The sequence below is a fragment of the Dendropsophus ebraccatus genome, chromosome 13, assembly GCF_027789765.1.
Source record: "Dendropsophus ebraccatus isolate aDenEbr1 chromosome 13, aDenEbr1.pat, whole genome shotgun sequence".
Classification (NCBI taxonomy): domain Eukaryota; kingdom Metazoa; phylum Chordata; class Amphibia; order Anura; family Hylidae; genus Dendropsophus; species Dendropsophus ebraccatus.
Window position 1 is genome coordinate 67285212 of NC_091466.1, and position 23489 is coordinate 67308700.

Here is a 23489-nt window from a genome sequence, read left to right on the forward strand (position 1 = left end):
CCTATTCATCCAGCTTGGGTGGGACACAGTGCCCTTTGGTCATGCTATCCCTGGCACGGCCAAAACTGCCCTGTAGCCCCAGCCGGAGGACCTCACCAATGTTCTCAAAATATAGGCACAAAGGAACATCATATCTCTGCTGGAAGGAAAATCCCTGAAAAGAAATCACATAATAGCACAAGCAGCGTCATTCTCCAGTAACCTCCTTATACCCTCAAGGGTCTCAGAGTTAAAGGGGCAGGGTCCTCAATTTTTTTTTTTTTTTTTTTTTTTTTTAATGAATACCTGACAACATCTCAGACAAACAGATAAGGTCACTTAAGGCTTAAGGCAGTAGTATCAAAGCTGCAGCCCTCCAGCTATAGCAAAACTACAACTCCCATCACGCCTGGACAACCAAAGCTTTAGCTGTGACTGTCCAGGAATGATGGGAAATGTAGTTCAGCAACAGCTGGAAGGGCTTGCGAGTTTGACACGTGTGGTTTAAGGCACAAAGGACTCACCCATGCAGACTCTGGCATGCACCTCCACAGTCTCAGTTACACCTGATTACAGAAAGGGTTAACTCTATAGGTCCATAAAGCACTAAGAGTAGAAGCTACAAAAGCAGCAAAGGAAGATACTATACATTATTGGAGCTCTGGGTGTAAATCCTCGAAGGGGTCCAGGATGCTGGATAGGAGGATCTGTTTGTAAGGTGGACATGGAGGGGACACTGAGGTCACCACCACCTCTTTATGGTCACTGAGTATGAAATGGTTAACAGAATAGAGAAAAGGAAAAAAACTAAAGGAGTCTAAAGCATTCCTTCAAGAGGATATCCAGGACTAGAAAAAATAGCGGCTTTTTAACCAAATCAGTGCCACTCCTGGCTTCAGGTTGTGTATGGAATTACAACTCGATTTCAGTCACTTCAATGGAACTGAGCTGCAATACCGCACACAGACTGAGGACGAGAGTGGCGCTGTTTCTGGGTGAAAGAAGCTATGCTTGTTTTTCTCTTCCTGGAAACCATCATCAGGTTGGCAAACTGCTGATGATGGATCTTGTTATGGTTTCATTTTTTTTTAATACTTACTGAATGAGCCCATCAGACCTACAACCCATAAATATATTATAATAATACATCCACAGGGCTAAGCAGTAACCTTAACAGGAAAGAGACCAGCCATATACAATCTCATAGGAAATACCGGAGGCCAGACATCGAGCTATCTTCATCGGGAACAGGACATATAGCTATTATAGTCAGTGTATCTAAACCCTGTGTGTGATACTGTCTGCTGAGCAGATGTATGTAAGCCTCTTGCGTGATACACCCCAAAACAAACACAGCAGCACTCTGCTCCATCATGTAGTGTCCCTGAATGTCGGGCAATGGGCAGTACATGGTAGTACTATATAATGCTGTCCACCTGTAATGTAAGTGCTATGTACTCAAGGGCTGCAGTGTAAAACATAGAGAGGGGGAAAGATCAGACACAAGTAAGCTGAGCCCCCCCCCCCCCCCCCCCCGCCATCCCTAGACATGGTGGTGTCCTAAATATAACCCTAATATAGAAACCTCTATCTGTAGTGTGCAGGGGGTGTACGGCCTCACAGCCCCTTTTTCCTAACAATCGGGCGTGGAGGGGGGGAGGGGGGCTGGCTAAAGGGGTTGTCCAGCGAAAATCTTTTTCTTTCAAATCAACTGGTGTCAGAAAATTATACAGATTTGTAATTTACTTCTATTGAACCAATTTCAAGTCTTCCCATACTTAGCTGTATGTCATGCAGGAAATGTTGTTTTATTTCCAGTCTGACCCAGTGCTCTCTGCTGACATCTCTGGCCGAGACAGGAACTGTCCAGAGTAGGAGAGGTTTTCTATGGGGATTCATAGAAAACCGAGACAGAGTTCCTGTCTCAGCCAGAGATGTCAGCAGAGAGCACTGTTTTAGACTGGAAATAAAACACTTCCTGCATGACATACAGCAGCTACTAAGTATGGGAAGACTTGAGATTTTTTTAATAGAAGTAAATTACAAATCTCTATAACTTTCTGATATCAGTTGATTTGAAAGAAAAAGATTTTCGCTGGACAACACCTTTAAGCTAATTTTCCATTAATGCCAACTTCTTATGGGTGGGAACGGTCACTTTGCATTAAAGTGTCCATGTGGTTTGTAAAAACTTTTGACATGTTTTAGAGACATCATAGGGACATGTCATAGAGACATTATAGAGACATGTCATAGAGACATCAGAGAGACATGTCATAGAGACATCAGAGAGACATGTCATAGTGAAATCATAGAGACATCATAGAGACATGTCATAGAGATATCAGAGAGACATGTCAGAGACATCATAGAGACATGTCATAGAGACATCAGAGAGACATGTCAGAGATATCATAGAGACATGTCATAGAGATATAGGGACATGTCATAAAGACATCATATAGACATGTCATAGAGATATCATAAAGACATGTCATAGAGACATGTCATAGAGACATCATAGAGACATGTCATAGAGACATGTCATAGAGACATGTCATAGAGATATCATAGAGACATGTCATAGAGATATCATAGAGACATGTCATAGAGATATCATAGAGACATGTCATAGAGGGGCGGATTAACTTCACCATAGGCCCCGGGCTGTTCACCAAGCCTGGGCCCCCCACCCCACTGTAACTATGGAAGTACTAGCCTGGCGTTCATAGTACAGTATAGATAATGTCATGATGTCCTGATTTGTGCAAAATTGTCATAAAAAAAACAGTGATTTTTTGCAAATCATGGCAGAAGTGTAGCCAGGAGACAGTACACCATTGAAAGTATAAGTCTTTTTGGGTGGTCATGGGCCCCCCAGGAGCCCAGGCCCCGGGCTGCCGCCCAAAACGCCCCTATTATAATCCACTACTCCATAGAGATATCATAGAGACATGTCATAGAGATATCAGAGAGACATGTCATAGAGATATCAGAGAGACATGTCATAGAGATATCATAGAGACATGTCATAGAGATATCATAGAGACATGTCATAGAGACATGTCATAGAGATATCATAGAGACATGTCATAGAGATATCATAGAGACATGTCATAGAGATATCATAGAGACATGTCAAAAGTTTTGGTCTCCGGACCAGTTTTGACTGATCAGGAGAACGAGCGGAGAGAGGGTGACAGGAACACTTTAAAGGATTAGAAAATCCTAGCTGCTTTCTTCTAGAAACAGCGCCACCCCTGTCCTTAATTTATGTGCGGTATTGCAGCTCAGTTCCATCGAAGTGAATGCCGCGGAGTTATAATACCATTTACAACCTGAGGACAAGGGTGGCGCTGTTTTTGATAGAAAGCAGCTATGATTTTCTAATCCTGGATAACCCCTTTAGAAAGAGGTTATCCCAATATTATTATGTATCACCCATTCGATGGACAGGGGATCAGTATCTGATCAATAGGGATCTGACCACTGGGATCAAGAGAATGGATGGAGTGGTCTGTGTGACCACTGCTCTGTACATGATGGGTGGGGGTCCCAGTGGTTGGACCCTTATCATTCAGATATTTCAGATCCAGTATACAGGTAATAGGATATACCCAGACATCTCTATGGATCGGGGCACTATTATATCCTGTAAAGTCCTATACTGCCCCCTGACGCTGGTCCATACATGAGAGGGGTCTCATTTCTTCTCTCCCACCCCAGAGGACAGTGCATTATGGGAGCTCGGATGACAGTTACAAGAAGCTCGGCTGTTAGGTCACATGTCTGTTTCCAAGGGCAACCAGCAGAGATTTGAAATCAAGAATGTATTGGAATGAAAAAAGTTACAATGTAACTGAAAGTAACCAGAAAGCTGAGCGTGAGCGCCATCACTGGTAAGTATCTGCTCCTACAACTACATAGGATGTCATCACATTTATTCAGAACACACCTTTATGCTAATTCTCTAAAAACAAAGTGCTCCGCCCATTCATGTCACATGACTCATACGTCAACCACGAGATACTAAGGTTTTGTTGGGAGCATATTCACAGACATGATATAGAAGATCAGTATTCAGGCAGATTAGAGGGACGTCACCCTAGAAACGTTATATTAATCAGTTATTGGTTAAAGGCACAGAGCACCCGCAGGTCACACAATCACACACAGTCCAGTGACCCCACTTGCCTGTAGTTGATGTTCTCCTCTCCAGTGTCTCCTGCCGCTGCTGCTGCGCTTCCATTATTTGCCTAATCGATAAGATAGAAACAATAAATCAATATAGACTATGGGTAAGGCAATATAGGAAGAACGGTCATCATAATAGTGTTCCCTGATTAGTATTCCCTGATTTATGCTTCTCCAGTTGTAGCATAACTACAATTCCCAGCATGCCCTCCCCAACTTGAGACTCTCCAGCTGTTGCACAACTACTACTCCCAGCATGCCCTCCCTAACCTGTGGCTCTCCAGCTGTTTCAATACTACAACTCCCAGCATGCCCAACCTGTGGCTCCTCAGCTGTTGCAATACTACGATTCCCAGCATGCCCACCCTAACCTGTGGTTTCTCAGCTGTTGGAATACTACAACTCCCAGCATGTCCACCCTAACCTGTGGCTTCTCAGCTGTTGGAATACTACAACTCCCAGCATGCCCACCCTAACCTGTGGCTTCTCAGCTGTTGGAATACTACAACTCCCACCATGCCCACCCCAACTTGTGGCTTCCCAGGTGTTGGAATACTACAACTCCCAGCATGCCCTCCACAGCCTGTGGCATCCCAGCAGTTGCAGCACTACAGCTCCCAGCATGCCCTCCACAGTCTGTGGCTTCCCAGCTGTTGCAGTACTACAGCTCCCAGCATGCCCTCCCCAACTGTTGCAAATATACAACTCCAGCAAACCATGAAAGGCTGGTGACTCTTCAACTGTTGAAAAACAACAACTCCCACCATGCCCTCCCAAATGTATGGCTCCCCAGCTAAACTACAACCGCCAGCATGTCCTGATAGCCTTTGGCTAGTTGTATTTTTGTAACAGATGGGGAACGACAAATTAGGGAACACTGTGTTATTATATTGTTATATATGGTGAATTGCTGTTTTGCAGTACCCCAGTTCTACCATTAGATGTCCTCGCGCTCCTTTCACAGTCTGCTGCATTGGTTTAGAAGGATAATCCATCTTGCAGGATTTAGATGCCAGTGGTAGGCCATGCAATGAAGAATAATTTATACTTGGCAATTACATGACAATCCTTGGAAGTAATAGTGCGCGGAAGGGAAATGAGCATGTTGGGGGTTGTAGTTTTGCAACCATTGGAGAGCTACAAATTGGGGATCAGTGACTGGTAATAATGGACATGTCCCCTTTAAATCCTCCAGTGTCATGAAATGTTCTTTGTTTATCAGAACGTGTGGCGTACGTAGGTGGCATAAAACTCGCAGGTAAAGAGCAGGAGAACCTAAATTTGAACGTGTTAAAATCTATTTTGTCATCCAGCTTCCTGAGAACGTCTCATTTATTTTAAGAAGAAATTGTCACCAGTGGGCGGTGACATCCACATACACAATCCTGTCTTAAAGGGACAATCCGGAATTAGGACAAAAGGAAAAGTCTAGTTTATTTCCAGAAACAGTGCCACTCTGGACCTCAGGATGTGTCTGGTACTGCAATCCATCACTTGAATAGGGCAGAGCTGGTAATACCAGACAGAGTCTGAGGTCAAAAGTGGCGCTATTCTGGGACAAAATAAATAATGCCCTGGTTGTCATCTATTGCTGGGAGTGCCGCACATTTCCTTAATTTGGGTGTGATATAGCAGCTTAATTCCATTGAAGCGAATGGAGCAGAGTGCAATACCGCAGACAACTAAAGGACAGGGTGGAGCTGTTTCTGGAAGAACGTAGCTGTGTCTGTAATCCTCGATAACCCCTTTAAGGGCTCCTTGGGAGACACCATAATAGCTCATAACTAACATTTGTTCATCTCCAGTCAGTGTACAGTCATAGCTCATTTTCCTCTTCTGTCAATTTCCCCTGTAACACGTCTCCGTTACAGGAATCTTTAGTCTGCCCTGGAATACATGGTGCAAGTAAAGCTCCCTGTCTGTGACTCCACCGACGTAGGTAACCCCGCACACACTCGCTCGGTATTGTAATAATTCTCCACAAACAGCGCCCCTCAAGGCAGTGTCTGGTATTGCAGTTCAGCTTGTTATATCCAGTGTAATACTACAGAGCCACATTCACTATTTTGTTCATTGCCACTGGAAACAATTAGCAAGACAAAGAGTATTTTAGCTCTGCAGCCTGCAGAATAGTGAGTGCAGCTCTGGAGTATTAATACAGGATATAACTTAGGATCAGTACAGGATCAGTAATGTAATGTTTGTACACAGTGATCCCACCAGCAGAATAGTGAGTGCAGCTCTGCAGTATAATACAGGATGTAACTCAGGATCAGTAATGTAATGTATGTACACAGTGACCCCTACAGCAGAATAGTGAGTGCAGCTCTGGAGTATAATACAGGATGTAACTCAGGATCAGTACAGGATAAGTAATGTAATGTATGTACACAGTGACCCCACCATCAGAATAGTGAGTGCAGCTCTGGATTATAATACAGGATGTAACTCAGGTTTACTAATGTAATGTATGTACACAGTGACCCCACCAGCAGAATAGGGAGCGCAGCTCTGGAGTATAATACAGGATTGAACTCAGGATCAGTACAGGATAAGTAATGTAATGTATGTACACAGTGACCCCACCAGCAGAATAGTGAGTGCAGCTCTGGAGTATAATACAGGATGTAACTCTCTGGACCAGGGATTATCCAAAGATTGCAGGTCATCCTCTATCCACGGGTAATAACTAGCAGGTATGCTCACCCACTGTCTCATTCATTCTCTATAGGGCGTCAGAGCATGGTGGGTTGCTATACTCAGCTATATTCGGATGTCCCATAGAGAATGAATGTAGAAATGACTCTGTATATGTGCTGCCACTCCATTCACTGGGGGTAATTTACATTCTCAATTTCTGTCAGGGTTATAGTAGTCCCCCATAAATAAACTAGTTATGTGCATAGGGGATGACCCCTCTAAGCGGTGCTTTCCTTCTCACCTTCTCTGGATCTCCATTTCATCCGGTGAGGGTCCATTCTGGATGCTCGGGACTTGGCGCTGAGCTGCAGGACCTGAAGAAACGAAGAGGGAGAGGATTAGGGTCCTATTACACAGAGCGTTTTTTAACAAATAATTGTTAAATTGTTTATCGTTTACCAGAAATCGTTCATCATATTACACAGAACGATAATCGTTAGTTATGATCGTTACTATGATCGCTTATTCCTTCTGATCACAGCAAAACCATGTACAATGTGCAATTACACTGAATGATTAGTGAGAAAATGCGGAACTTAAGCGAACGAACGTGGAATTACAGCGAACGATTAGTGAACGATTAACGATAATTTTAGGTTCAGATCTAAATCAACAATCAACGACATACGAACGATTTTTCGATTGCTGCCTGCAATTACACAGAACGATTATCGTTTAAATTAGATCGATTTAACGTTTTTTTGCACGGTAATCGTCCCGTGTAAAAGGGCCCTAAGTTATTTGTTACCTCCTCCCTGGCAATTTGTATAAGCCCGCCTTCCTTCAGGCCGAATCTACAAAACAATCAAACATCCAAAGGCTTCAGCAATGCATTTATACAGAGCTAACACCACTGGATGAAGTGGCCATGTGACCCTTACTATGGATGACACAAGCCTGCAGCCATATAACATGGGGCTTAAAGGGGTACTCCGCTCAAACATAACGTCTCATATGTTGCTGCCTATGGTGAGACTAAGGGTGGTATTACACAGGCCGATGGGGGCCCAATAATACCTGCAAACGAGCACCGATCTGCTAGATCGGCACTCATTTACTGGGCCTATTACACGGCTCGATTATCGTTTAACAAGGGCTGCAAGGACATTGTTACCGATGTACTTGCAGCCCTTGCTTAACTATATACATTACCTATCCACGTTCCAGGGCAGCTGCTGCGGTCTTCTTCTCCCCCGATCCTGCGCGCTCTAGCTTCAGAGCAGCCTGTTAGCTGACAGGCCGCTCAGCCAATCACAGGCCGGGACTGGCTGAGTGGCCTGTTAGCTAACAGGCCGCTCTGAAGCCAGAGCGAGCGGGACCCGGGGAGAAGCGGACCACAGGAGCAGCCCTGGAGCATGGATAGGTAATGTATATCGTCAGTTGCCGGCCGCGCAATGTTATTACACGTAGCGGTGCGCGGTCGGCGCCGGACAAATATAGGTTCTAACCTATATCAACATCTGCAGATCGTTGTATTTATTACATGGAGCGATAATTGGCTGAATCGGGCCGATTCGGCCGATTATCGTTCCGTGTAATAGTGCCCTAACAGTTCCTTTCATTCTTGTTATTATCTATTCAGTCTCCTTCCCCAAGTTCTGAGCTGCTGCTTTCTGCTGAAGACACAAAAATCTGTGTGTGAGCCTCTAGAGTACAGGGACATAGTAACGTTCCACCAGCTTCTGCCATTTCTTTACTATGCCCCAGTTTCTGGATAACCCCTTTAAGTACAATTCCCTTCAGGCTCTGTTGTCACGTTCGGGTTCTTAGATGACGTTCTGGACTCCATAGTCAGGCCTGGATGTCTCTTCATACACAACGCCATTTATCATCTCTTCCTTACTCTGACTTCAAGAACTGGATCAAAGCTCCTGGATGTGAGAAGCGGTCCTGAGGCCGTTATGTAATTCCCTCATTTCCTATTAGCCGGGAGCTGTCAGGCTCCATAATTCCGCAGAGAAGACAAATAGAGATCTCATCTGTATATTTACATAATCCCCTCCCCCCTCTCTGATATGCAGATGAGCCAGGATGATGGAGACAGCTACACATGTATACTTCCTATAAGACATAACATGTTATCATATACTCCGCAGAGCGGCAGCGGCGGCAGTGCTGGAATATAAAGCAGATGCCCTAGTTAGCCTGGCATCTCCCGCTAATCACCAGCCACACCGCCTGCTGCCTCCTCCTGCATTCTGCTGCACAGGGAACGAAGAGAAGCCGCTCTCAATCCCTCAAATATCCGGATAATATATACCAGGTGGGATGCCTGGTTATGCCCAATGTTACCCCTCTATGAAAGATAGGGGGTCCATTTACTGCTCTTGCACTGGAGCCCACTGATATAAGAGATATAAAACTAAATGAAATTGGCATCTTACGTAATTCATGGCTTAGGGTCCTATTACACGGAGCGATTTTTAACAATGAACAACTAATGATAAACGATCGCAAACAAGATTGTGTAACCTGAAATCGTTCACCATATTACACAGAACGATGGTCGTTAGTTACGTTTACACAAAGCGATAATTCGCCCAATCGATCGTTTAACGATTTCGAAGCAACAATTTGGTTTTTATAACGATCAGCGTTTAGACGAATAAATAGTTAGAAAAATCGTTAGAAAATTCGTAAGAAAAATCGTTACTGTGATCGTTTTTAAGATCGCTTAAGCCCATCTTTCACATAGGGTGAATCTTTGAAAGACTGTTTACACGAAGGGATCTGCGAATTTTTAGCGAACAACTATTTGATAGCATAATGAAAGATCAAAGTGAACGCTTTCTCGCTCGTCGCTTGATCGTTCGCTGTGTTTACACAGAATGATTATCGCTCAAATGCGATCGTTATTGCGAAAATTCAAACGATAATCGTTCCGTGTAAACGCCGAACGATTGTGGAATTACAGCGAACGATTAATGATAATTGTAAGTTCAAATCTAAATCAACGATCAATGACATATGAGCGATTTTTCGATCGTTGCCTGCAATTATGCTGCATTTACACAGAGCGATAATTCGCCCAATGGATCGTTTAACGATTTTGAATCAATGATTTGTTTTTTTTATAACAATCAGCGTTTAGAAGAATAAATAGTTGAAAAATCGTTTAAAAAAATCGTTATTGCGATCGTTTTTAAGATCGCTTAAGCCCATCTTTTACACAGGGTAAATCGGTGAAAGACTGTTTACACGAAGCGATCTGCGAATTTTCAGCAAACAAAGATTTAAGAACATGTTAGAAGATCAAAATGAATGATTTCTCGCTCGGCGTTTGATCGTTTGCTGTGTTTACACGGTACGATTATTGCTCCAATGTGATCGTTTATGCGAAAATTCTACCGATAATCGTTCAGTGTAAACGCAGCATTACACAGAACGATTATCGTTTAAATTCGAACAATATAACGATTTTTCACACGATAATCGTCCCGTGTAATAGGGCCCTTAGACTAGCAAACTGAGGTCCGTGGGGGTCCAACTCTCAGCACACCCACCAATCAGGGTCCGACAAGGGTACTTTAGCTGTTTCATAGTTTTCAGTGGATCTTCTTCCAATCAACATATTATTAGTAGTGATATATTGTAGTGTTTTCCCTCATTTAAAAGGGTAAAAAAATATTTTGAATCAACTGGTGACAGAAAGTGACGGAGATTTGTGATTTACTTCTATTAAAAAAATCTTCACTCTTCCAGTACTTATCAGCTGCAGCAGGAAGTGGTCTATTCTTTCCAATCTGACACAGTGCCCTCTGCTGCCACCTCTGTCCATGTCAGGAACTGTCCAGAGCAGGAGAGGTTTTATACTGCTCTGGACGTTTCCTGACATGGACAGAGGTGCCAGCACAGAGCACTGTGTCAAAATTGGAAAGAATACACCACTTCCTGCAGGACATACAGCAGCTGATAAGTACTGCAAGACTGGAGATTTTTTTTAAATAGACATAAATTACAAATCTCCGACACTTTCTGGAACCAGTTGATTTGAAATATTTTTTTTATTTTTTTCCTGAACCAAAGTGAATAAGTAATATGTTACACCATCGTATAGTGATTGCAAGGATGACCCTGCATTGCTTGTTGTGGCCGTGCAGAACAGATTATATATATATATATATATATATATATATATATATATATATATATATATATACACACACACACACATATACATACAGGAGTATTTACTTATGTATTTATGTATGTATGTATGTATGTGTGCATATACAGGTATATGCATGTGTTAATGTACATACATCCAGGTGTGCATGCATGTGAAGGTATATATATGTATAGAAGTGGACATTAGTATATATATATATATATATATATATGCGCATGTGCAGGTCTATGAATGCAGAAGTGTTCATATATACAATGCATTTATGTTGGTATTCATATATCACCTTCATGTGTCTGTTATGGGGCCCCATGATAACCTGTAGTGGTCCTTATTGTTAACAATAACGTATCAATACTTATCACTCCACATAAGGGTTAAATGATAACCTCAGCTCTGCTATATTTGTATCTCCCCATTAAGACATCAATGCTGATATTATTGCTGAGTGCCTTCATGTCTGCAGGTAAAGGAACATCCGGCAGATCCATCATCCAATACATATTATATATATATATATATATATATATATATACACACAAGATACACTTCTATATTATTAATTTATAAAATAATAAAGTTGTGTGTCCCCTTTAAGACCACAGTGTTAACAATATTGACAGCTGGTAGACACTTAAATTTAAAGCGACAGTACTCAGAATTATAATCAAAGGGAAAACACTCCTAACAGTTCATAGTAAGATGATGATGTTGAAGAATCATCTGCAATAACCATAGGCTCAACAAGTTACATAATATCTAAGTAACATGACATACAATAGTAACATAATAGTATAATACAGCCATATAGTAAACTGCAAAAAAAAAAATAATAAAATAAATAAAAGCCATCACCTACAGGACATTCTGCAAAGGACGAAGCAGTCGCAGTGGCACAGACAGAAGCAATGAAGGACCCATTCCTTGCTGACCATGCTATACAAGGCCTCTGAGCACTGCTCAATGGGTTCTATTCATCCCGCTTCCTCACCTGCCCTCCCATAGAGTGCCAGGTTACAACCGCTGTAACCAAACCCTTCACTACAGCGCAGGACCGCATCTCTTCTGCTTAAATATTTTATCACAGATTCTAGTCAAGCTTTTACTGGCAGTAAAAAAAAATGTAAGAAAAAAAAATCCTAAAAATAACCGATAAAAAAAAATAAATAATAATAATAAATAAAATTAAAAGGGATAAAATTTTTGATCATCCAATTGAGATGGGAATATAAAGTTTAATGGAGCTTAAAAGGCATCGGATTCCGAAATACAGAATTTTTAGAATTAAATATTCATTGTGTAACTTTTCCATCTGTCTCCCGTTCATTCTTCTTGTCTCTGGCTGGTGGCCTCTCATCCTTTGGGATCAATGAATATGCCGCCTCCGCTCCTTCTCTTCTGTTAGTATCTGATGGCCGCTCACGTTGTACATCTGTTTTGTTACAATGTGTCAGCACTTCGGGATAATTAATCTACTGCTCTGGACAGTTCCTGACATGGACAGAGGTGGCAGCAGAGAGCACTGTGCCAGACTGGAAAGAATACACCACTTCCTGCAGGACAAACAGCAGCTGATAAGTACTGCATGACTATAGGTTTTTAAATATAAGTTAATTACAAATCTTTCTAACACTATTTGATTTGAAAAGAAAAAAAAAAGTTCTCCTTTAAGAAAATCCTTTCAACTCAAAGCAAAATAGTTTATTGCAATATCGCCCCCTAGCTACAATATCTTATTTCATGTGATTTCACATCAATTGGCATATGGTATGGTCATCATAGAAGGCAAGATAAAACTTGGCTAAGAAAACATAAAACACATGGGGCGAGATTTATCAAACATGGTGTAAAGTGAGACTGGCTCAGTTGCCCCTAGCAACCAATCAGATTCCTCCTTTCATTCCTCACAGACTCTTTGAAAAATGAAAGGTGGAATCTGATTGGTTGCTAGGGGCAACTGAGCCAGTTTCACTTTACACCATGTTTAATAAATCTCGCTCATGATCCTTCAGTCGGTGGGACCAAGGGCAAAAATATAAGAGGTGTCTGGGGGTTAAGGACCCTTTGCCTTGTATAATAACCCCAATATATTACATGGTACTGCAGATGGGGGGCCCTGGTTTAGATTCTGCATTAGGACCCACAGGTTTCCATGGTAACTCAGGTACCAGAAAGGTTCATCTGATGTTGTTCTAGGCCCAAAATGGTCCTTGGTTCCTTTGTTGACTCTATGGAGATTTATCAAGTTCTCTGAAAGCTGAATTCTGTTAGGTTGTTCTGGGCGACTGGTTTCCTCCACGGACAAGAACAAAAGTCATTGTGTTAGTTGAATATTTTACCTATAAGAACTAATAAAGTGATGAGACATCTACAGCGCCAGGTCCTAGACCTTTTACCCTAAACGCAGAGATAACGAAACCTAGAAATCCCATCATGCCTGGCTGGGGGTGGAGGAGGGAGGCATGCATGCTGTAGCTCAGCCCGGCCACTCTAAAACTTGAGCTTGGAAGGAAAACATGATTTTAATAATTTTGCACACAGCTAAGAGAACATGATATAGAGCCAACCAATCTCCTCATACAAGGCCTTTAGCACTAGGAAGCGGTCAGGTTTTCTTGGATGATGGAGTGATACTGGGTAACATGATATATAAATTATCCTCAGAGAGGAAACATTCCATCCCATCCTTATACTTCCTCCATCTTTCTTCAGAGCTGGATTGCATTCCTCCCCATGACATTTCCTGAATGTTAGACCATCAGGTGGCGACCTAGAGAAAATTTACTGCCCAAACTCTTAGAGCTCTAGATGAGAAGGTCTATATATATGAGAGCTCTAGATGAGAGGGGTGACGATACATCAGAGCGGCACTCGGATACCTTCCTTATTGTGGCTTTTCAACACTTGTGGCCAGAGAGGATTCCATAATGGAGATATTTCCCCCCTCCCCTTATGAATGCTCTCAATGTCCCCCGGTCACCCTCCTCTATACATCCAGGCATTCCATTCCTATAACTAATATGAAGCTCCAAAACATGTCATCTTGGCTCAGCCACAAGAGAGACTACATTCCAAGGCTTCCTATGAAAATATGGGCTCGGTGTTGGTAATAACATAGTAGTTACCAGGGACGGATTGGGGGGGGGGGCACACTAGTTATTATGTGACTAAACTAGGATCGCCTCATTAAACTCAATGGGCTCACAGAAACACATCCACCAACATGAGGCCAAAATGTGACGTGAATGGGCACTAACCAACACTTGCCCAATGCTTCTGTGATGTCCCACAACAGGTGTTTTTCTATCTCCTGTGCACCTCTCAAAAAGCTTCGTCTTTCAGGTAAAAAGTGGTGGTGAGGTAGTTTGAGGTTTCACCACTAGGTGTCAGTATTTTCTATGTCTATGTGCTGCACAGCTGAAGTCAGTATTGGGTTAATCTTATTGTTGTACCATGTGCTATTCTTGACCACACACTCATCCCCACCACTCACAGGGAAGCTCACTTTAGGCCTCTGTAAGAGGAGTTACATGGTGGAGGTGAAGTGCACAGTCAGTTTTTACCAGATTCTCAGAGAGGGAAGATGCAAAAAAAGCTGTTCCTGCAGTAGTTAAGCCAGGGCCTGGCTGATGCCAGGACCCCTGACAAGGACATGCGAGTCTAGACACCCAAGTGTGTAGATGCAGCAAGAGACAACTAGTTCTTTGACTACTACTGCTTTATCTACTATGCAGTGCTAAGCGCTTTAAAGGGCGTGGTAATCAAGGAACACCCTGACCCACACCGAGAACATGTCTACAAAGAGCAGGGCAGTATCCTGAACACAAGAGGAACTAGCCTGGATAGGACAAAGCTACCGTAAAGAAGGTCTACGTATTCTATCTCACAGTGCAGGTAACTGAGACATCCCCGGACACTTAGCTACCCCCAGATAACCACAGCTGGGGCTTGTAGTACCCTGATCAGATGGGTAGCTCCACACTGCAGGGCAAAAGATTGTCAGACCTGTCACGGCCGCGGCGGCTTCCCGCGTTCCGGGTTGCCGCCGCGACCGCCTCCTGTCCCGTGCAGCCGCCGGGGTCCTTGTGTAGGGACCCGGCGCTGCTGCTGCTTCGGCCCCGGGGGGCGCCTCACCTCTCCACGCTCCTGTCTCTCGCTGTGCCGGCCGGCGCGCGCGTCCCCGCCTCCTAGGGCGCGCGCGCGCCGGCTGTCTCAGATTTAAAGGGGCAGTGCGCTCCTAATTGGTAGTTGCACCAATCACTCCCCTATAAATCCCAGCATGCCCTGTCCCCTGTGTTGGAGCCTCTACATGCTTCCCATAGCGTTTGGCCCAGCTCCCTGTTGTTCCTGTGTCCTGTCCGTTACCTGGTCCCAAGTCCCTGTTCCTGAGTCCTGTCCGTTACCTGGTCCCAAGTCCCTGTTCCTGGTTCCTGTTCCCCTGTCACTCCACCTGTTCCCGTGGCCAGCCTGTCACGTGCTCTCTCATCTGCAGACTATTGCCTGTGCCATCTCCTGCCACGCCTCGCCTGCCGACACCAGCAACCAAGCCAGGGGTAGCGACCTGGGGGTCGCCTGCCGCAGCAAGTCCATCCCGCCTTGCGGCGGGCTCTGGTGAAAACCAGCGGCCCCTTAGACTCCGCTCCCTGGTGAGGTTTGTGCCATCGCTGGTGCCGGTCCAGTGGATCCACTACTCCGGGCGTGACAGTAGGCTCCAACCTTCTCCTGAGATTCCTATGCAGGTGGAACGGGCTCACCTGACGCCTGATGAAAGAATCCGGCGCCTGGAGCAGAATCTCTGTCTCTATTGCGGTGGTTCCGATCACTTCCGGCTGGGATGTCCCCTACGTCCCCAAACATCCGGAGGATGCTTGCACCTAGGTCCGGTGGGACAGGTGTCCCTAGGTGCGAATGCCACCATTCCAAGTCTGTCTATGCCAGTTTCCATCCGGACTCCCTCAGGACAAAATCATCAGACTACTGCCTTCCTCGATTCTGGCTCAGCAGGCAGTTTTATTGCGGCAACATTGGTCCAAAGATGGCGGCTACCCGTGACCCGACTAGCCAGGCCCCTGACTATCTCCTCGGTCACGGGCGAAATTCTTACCGACCGTGTGTACTACCAGACCGCATCTTTAGTCCTCCAGGTGGGTCCTTTACATCAAGAAGAGATATCCTTCTACGTCCTGCCCCATTCTTCCCCCGCGGTCCTCCTGGGACTCCCGTGGCTACAAGAACATGCCCCTCAGCTGGACTGGAGAACCGGGGAGATTCTCTGTTGGGGTCAGGACTGTTCCCACCAGTGTCTCAAGTCACCTCAGACCAAGTGTATTATGTCATTTCCTGTCCCGGCCAAGCCTCTATCCGGCCTACCGGCAGAAGACCAAGACTCGGCGGATGCCTTCTCTGCCGAGGTGTACCCTCTCCCCGTACCCAAGACTAAGGTCGTGTCCTCTCACCACCGGAAGAACTTACAGAAGGTCCTCGTCCACAGACCCACAGTCCCTTGCCACGTTATACCGCCTGATCGCCTAGTACCAGTCGTCACCTCCACTCTTCAGAGAGTACCCCCCGGAAAGACTCATGTCCACCCTGCGCTTCGAAGAGGTATTTTGAAGTGGGGACATTCCTCGTTGGAGGCCGGGCACCCTGGAGTCCGTAAGACCGGCCAACGGATCTCTCGCCACTACTGGTGGCCCAGCCTATCCCAAGATGTCAAAGACTTTGTGGCTTCCTGTGCCATTTGCAGGCAAGAAAGAGGGGGAGGCCAAAGGGGGGGGGTACTGTCACGGCCGCGGCGGCGTCCCGCGTTCCGGGTTGCCGCCGCGACCGCCTCCTGTCCCGTGCAGCCGCCGGGGTCCTTGTGTAGGGACCCGGCGCTGCTGCTGCTTCGGCCCCGGGGGGCGCCTCACCTCTCCACGCTCCTGTCTCTCGCTGTGCCAGCCGGCGCGCGCGTCCCCGCCTCCTAGGGCGCGCGCGCGCCGGCTGTCTCAGATTTAAAGGGGCAGTGCGCTCCTAATTGGTAGTTGCACCAATCACTCCCCTATAAATCCCAGCATGCCCTGTCCCCTGTGTTGGAGCCTCTACATGCTTCCCATAGCGTTTGGCCCAGCTCCCTGTTGTTCCTGTGTCCTGTCCGTTACCTGGTCCCAAGTCCCTGTTCCTGAGTCCTGTCCGTTACCTGGTCCCAAGTCCCTATTCCTGGTTCCTGTTCCCCTGTCACTCCACCTGTTCCCGTGGCCAGCCTGTCACGTGCTCTCTCATCTGCAGACTATTGCCTGTGCCATCTCCTGCCACGCCTCGCCTGCCGACACCAGCAACCAAGCCAGGGGTAGCGACCTGGGGGTCGCCTGCCGCAGCAAGTCCATCCCGCCTTGCGGCGGGCTCTGGTGAAAACCAGCGGCCCCTTAGACTCCGCTCCCTGGTGAGGTTTGTGCCATCGCTGGTGCCGGTCCAGTGGATCCACTACTCCGGGCGTGACAAGACCAAAGTCTAAACACAACTACAAGTAAAACTTCTCACTATAAAGTATATCTTCAAGTTCCAGCAGAGTACACAGCTACATTGGGTTGGGGCTCCTTCGACAAACTCTTTTCCTCTACTTAACTCTTCAAGCACTGCTACAAATACCTCTATTTTATTCTACTTCTCAAGCACGTTCTTAAGCACAATGAGTTTAAGCACTAAGGGTATGTTCACACTAAGCAAATACGGCAGAATTCCGCGGCGGAGCTCTCCGCCGCCGAATCCTACTGTGCTCAGTGTCCTGTAGTGAGTGAATGGGAGGGCGTGCGTCCGCTTCCTCCCCTCTTTGCTCAAAGAATTGACATGTCAGTCCTTTGAGCGGAGAGCCGTGGCAGCGGAGGAGCGCTTGCTCTCCCATAGACGGGCAATGACACCCTGAGACAGGCGGGATTCCACGGCGGAAAGTTCTGCCCTGGAATTCCGCCTGTTTTATTTAGTGTGAACATACCCTTAGTATGTGTCAAAGAGTTATCTATTCTACCAAAGTGTATTGTACTGCTGTTATATTTTTACATCACTGGGACTCTGTCATACTTTGTATGCACCAGCACCGTACACCTTGGGTTATTTTTCCCCTTTCTGTGGGTGGCGGTACCAATAGTCCAGGTGGGTCAGTTGCCACTCAGGACTACCGTGACAAAAGCCCAAGGGACCCACTACAACGTGGCAGGTTACTGACCACAGGGAACACAGCCAGCCACACAAACAGGTACCAACATCACACCTGTGTGCTGGACTAGCACTGGCGTTAACACACTACCATCATTGGCTGAGCTGACACAACCACCAGTAATAACATCACCTGGTGAATCTCCACACTTCTGCCATTGATCCTGCACTATATGCATCCAGACTGGACCCCATTACTGCCAGCTATTGGGGGTGTTAATGCCAGTCTGACACTAAGGCTATTATTACTGCTGGATACCCAGAGCATTGGGTGCTCCGCTAATCTCAGGAAGAAGGAATCGACAAATAAGAAACCCCCCATAATAACTCTTATCCATCATTATCCAGTCTTCTGGAGAGCAAATGTGCTCCCTAGGGAGGTATCCGGATCCCTAGACAAAGGAGCCCGGACAATGAAAATGCCAGCCAAGAGATCCTCTTACCGAGGCCGCTCAATGGATTGTTAATTAAATAGTCTGGTAAAAATAGGTCTTTATAGTCCCACGGCGAATCTGCGACATGTGACCGCGCGGGGACCGAGATACAACCGCCTGCAAATGGGAACGCTAAATAAGGATTTTCTTGGACTTTACCTTTTTGCAACCGCTAACAGAAAAAAAATACAAAAACATTCCAGCCTGAGGTTGGAAAAACATTTGCAACCATTTCTGTATTAGTAGAAAAGATCAAAGCTTAAAGGGAACCCGTCCCATAAAATCGAAATCATGTTATAGAGCAGAAGGAGCTGAGCGGATTGATATATATGTTTATGGGGAAAGATTCAGTATAACTTAGAAATCTCTGATGTTTCTATGCTAAAGAGTCCAGTCCATTGAGTGACTCCGCCCACTGGACTCCTTATCACAGAACGAGCAGGGATTTCAATCATCAGTAACAAGTTACACTGAATCTTTTCCCAAAAAGAGATAGATCAATCTGCTCAGCTCTTCCTGCTCTGTAACAAGATGACGACAGATTAGATAGCATTGTCTTAGTGACAGGTTCCCTTTAAAGGAAAACTATTAGCAGGTTGGTGCAGGTCAGTAGCCCCTTACCTCTTCTTACCAACGCAGTTTTTTTGACCGTTGTAAGTCCTGCCGCTTTAATTAAAATTCAATCTTATAAAAATATGCAAATTAGCAGCTGTGAAGCACTGGGGGCGGTCCTCGGCCCCCCAGAGAGGGTCAAAAGAGAGCGGCATTGGTAGGACAAGGTAAGGGGCTACCAGAAGCTCTCAGCAGGTTCGTATGCACCAAGTAGCTTCGCAAATTATTTTGATTAAAAAATAATCGTATAGATTTATATATTTTAAAAAATATATAATTTTTTCGTGTATACAGCTCCTATGCAAACCTATGTGTCGCCATAGTAACAGACTACCAACAAGCCTGTGTGTAGTCTGACCCTGAAGTCTTGTGTTATGTCGTAGGGATGGTCCGAACCTGGTTCGGGTCGGGTTCGTACGAACCCGAACCCTCGGAAATGATTCCCGCTGTCTGCCCGCTCCGTGGAGAGGGTGGATACAGCGGGAGGACCGCCTGGAAAACTGGGATACAGCCATAACCATAGGCTGTATCCCAGTTTTCCAGGCGGTCCTCCCGCTGTATCCACCCGCTGCACGGAGCGGGCAGACAGCAGGAATCTGATGCCGAGCGTTCGGATTCATACGAACCCGAACCTCGGCAGGTTTGAACCATCCCTATGTATCTCCTGGTGGTGTACACTTAGGGGGCCACATAGTAAAGATCAAAATGCCCCCACCCCCCCCGAGGCTCAAATGTGTCACAGCTAATGAAAGTAAAGGGCCTTGAGCTCGTTCCCTCTCCACCTTTTCTGCAACAATCAACAATGCACTTCCTGTCATGCACAGCTTTTAGTCATTCATTGTCGAGAGGGATGGGGCCGATCTCTAAGGACCCCACAGTAGCCATATGGCATGCCACAATGGTACATACCCCCTCCCCCCACCCAACTCCTTCTCCCTCCTTTTCTAATTCTTGCAGATTATCAGGAAAAGGGGAGCAAAACATTCCTGTACAATCAGACTACACAAAGTGGGTTTGTTTGTAGTCTGTCACCATGGTGACACATAGGTGTGCACTGGAGCTGTGTACACAAAACGGCAGATTCTTTTCCTTCTTTTTTTAATGAGATTGTCAATCAGGACTATATACAAAGCATCTTCCTTTTACAATTTTTGATTGGCAGCAAATACTAAGAGAGTCTTGCGTTCAGTTGAATCCATGAATCTCTCTCTGTACAATTCCCTCTCTTTTCTCTACGCCGGCAGTGAAATGGGGAATCTCTTCTAGAGTTCCACAGCTCTAAATAAAACCATCTATTTCTGTTTTCCGGAGCTTATTGGGACATATTTTTAGCCCTTGCTTACGCCTCAGCACTCTGGTGAGCAGAACACCTCAGGCCACGTTTAATCAAAAACTTCATTTCATGTCTATTATGTAACGATTACGGAGCGTGTCTCTCTATGGATCGCTGACAGGGCGCGCGGGGAGGGTAAAGAGACACATTATCTGCTGCTTTCTCTCATGTAGAGTGATGTGCGCGGCATCAAACAGAGTGTATACAGCTTTATTAACGTGTCTTTATACCAACATAATACGCTCACTTTCCAGGTGTATACAGGATTGGGAAAACATGGCTGCTTTCTTCCAAAAACAGCACCACACCTGTGTACACTGTATGTAGTATTGCAGCTAAGTCCCCTTCTCTTCAGTAGAATTGAGCTGCAATACCACACACAACCTGAAGACAGGGGTGGCGCTGTTTTATTTCAGAAAGAAGCAGCCATGTAATCCTTTTAGTATTGTGATAAACTTAGACTTAGAACAACCAAAAACAGCTTCCCTCTTGTCCCGTTATTGTTAGTACATATTAAAACTCAGCTCCAATGGAATGGAGCTGCAATACCACACACAAACTGAGGACAAGAGTGGCGCTGTTTCTGGAAAAAAAAATTTTTTCTATTTCTGGATAACCTCTTTGATGAAAGGTTTTCATAGAATAGAATAAATAGATAAATACATGAAAATAAATAAAAATATTAAATATATATATATATTTATCTTATTATTGTATGCATATCTATCTATCTATTTCTATTTTTAGTATATTTATTTATTAGATTTTATATAAATATTCATATTGTTAAGATTATTATTACCATTACATTTATTATTTATCATATTTATGCTGCTAATTGTGTAACTACTAGAGGGCCACATCTTGGAGAAACCATTATCTATTATACTACAGGGCTGGGGTTCACATCTGCTCTGTTGCAAGTTTTATCCAAAATATTGGACAAAATGGCGCAGTGTTCCCGCTATTTTGTCCATTCACAGGTCGGAAGCCATTAGGCGCTATAGGTGTCAGGCATCCAGCGGATCCACCAGCTCCCTTTTTCTTCTCCTCCTGCTCTTGAGTTAATGTACAGAGACTCCAAAACAGAATCCAAATCCGATGATTCCGTTGCCTTGTAATCGCCTCCGCCATGTTCGTGTGTATTGTGACGCTGCAGACCACCATCTTGCTCTCCAAAAAGCAACAAAATCCAAAGCCACCAGTGCACGTTTTTCTAACTTTACAATAAATTTATTAAAACAGAAAATTTATAAAATTTAAAAAAAATGTTTTTATATGACTTACTATGACCACATTTTACACCCCCAAAAAAATAATAGATTGCAAGAACTAGAACTGCGATAACTATATCTGCAAGTCATAGAGGGGTTAAGCCGCAGCATACTCACAGGTCAAGTTGATGGTGGCCAAGGTGATCTGCTTGTGCCGACCTTCCCGATCCTTTTGACCAGACATATTAAATGATGCAAATTAGCAGCCGGTCGGTGACCACACTGGGCGGTCATTGATAGAGGACGGCACCAATAATACATCCAAATGACTCATGGGGGATACAGATCTTCCCGCTCTCCGGCACCATGTCAAATTCTGGCAAATTCAACAATTTCCATGTCCACAAAATAGAGGCAGGGGCAGAAAATGTCCATTGAAAACAAGCCAAGAATTAAGCCCCCAAAAGACTCCCAGGGATATTTTGGACAGAAAGTCGTCCAATCAGGGAAGCGGTGACAGGAAAAGCGAACGGGAGTCCAGCTAGACCATATATGTATCCAAATAGGCTGAGACCAGGGGTGAAACAGGAGCCGCCTGTCCACCGGCAGACACTGCCTCCCTATAGCAGCATCACATGTCACTCCTCACACTAACACACAGGGCAAACAAGATTTTGCTTGGAAGGGAAATGCAAAAAAAAAAATCTCTGTATCTTTGTCTCCTTGTTTATTTTATTTTTAAATTTTTGCAATTTTTATTTTGCTTTTATTATTATACAGTTTTTTTTTTCATTGTTTTAGGGTAATTTTCTTATTTTTTTCTTATTTTTTTATGTATATTTTATATTTTTTTATTCTTATACGATCACATTTTTTTTTATTGTTTTGGGCTATTTTACTTAGTTTATTTTTCTTATTTTTTATCATTTTTATTTTGCTTTTATTATTGTAAAATCTATTTCTTTTAATTGTTTTAGGGTATTTTTCTTAGTTTATTTTTCTTATTTTTTTATAATTTTTATTTTGCTTTTATTATTGTAAAATCTATTTTTTTTTTTATTGTTTTAGGGTATTTTTCTTAGTTCATTTTTCTAATTTTTTTTCTATTTCTATTTTGCTTTTATTATTTATTTATTTTTTTTAACGATATTTTATTAGTGGCTTATGTAATTTTCGAACATACATATTGAAAATTCATTACATAATCAAAAAGAAAGTCGCTCGCAGGCAATTTTTCGTGGATCCGAAATTTTTATAACTGAAACATCCGTAACATTTGCAAATCTGTAAAAAATATACGGATGAGTAATCATTTTAAACCATTCCTAACTAATTTAACTTCGCAAAAAAATACGGAAAAAACATATGCATTTGTGTGCGTTAGTTTTGATCCGTTTTCCCATTATAAATAAATAAAAAAAAGGATCAAAAGCAAAACTAAGGTCAGCTACGTTTTTGTGTACAAATTTTTGATTTTGCATTTTGATCCTTTTTTTTTTTATAATGGAAGTCAATGGAAAAACGGAGCAAAACTGATACACACAAATGCATACGTTTTTTCCATCCGTTTTTTTTGCAAAAACATAGTGTGAACCCAGCCTTACAATTTTTTTTGCGAATCGTGGATGAATATTCCGGATGATTGCAGACATCATTTATAGTCCTGAAAAACTATAGAAGGTGTGAATGAAGCCTAAGGGCCCCAT

The 23489-nt window shown here is 44.1% G+C and overlaps 1 protein-coding gene across 8 annotated transcripts in view; it reads right to left on the reverse strand.

Annotated features, from left to right (window-relative positions):
- EVL (Enah/Vasp-like) overlaps positions 1-23489 on the reverse strand; it is a 94988-nt gene that overhangs the window by 17096 nt on the left and 54403 nt on the right. For 7 of the 8 annotated variants that reach the window (XM_069949923.1, XM_069949924.1, XM_069949919.1 and 4 more), the window contains exons 4-5: positions 7115-7187; positions 4174-4235 (exon numbers count right to left, since the gene is read on the reverse strand). In XM_069949923.1, coding sequence (XP_069806024.1) covers positions 4174-4235; positions 7115-7187 — 135 coding nt within the window. Of the gene's footprint in view, positions 1-1078; positions 1110-4173; positions 4236-7114; positions 7188-23489 lie in introns of those variants that run through there. The other variant, XM_069949925.1, reaches the window with a different exon arrangement.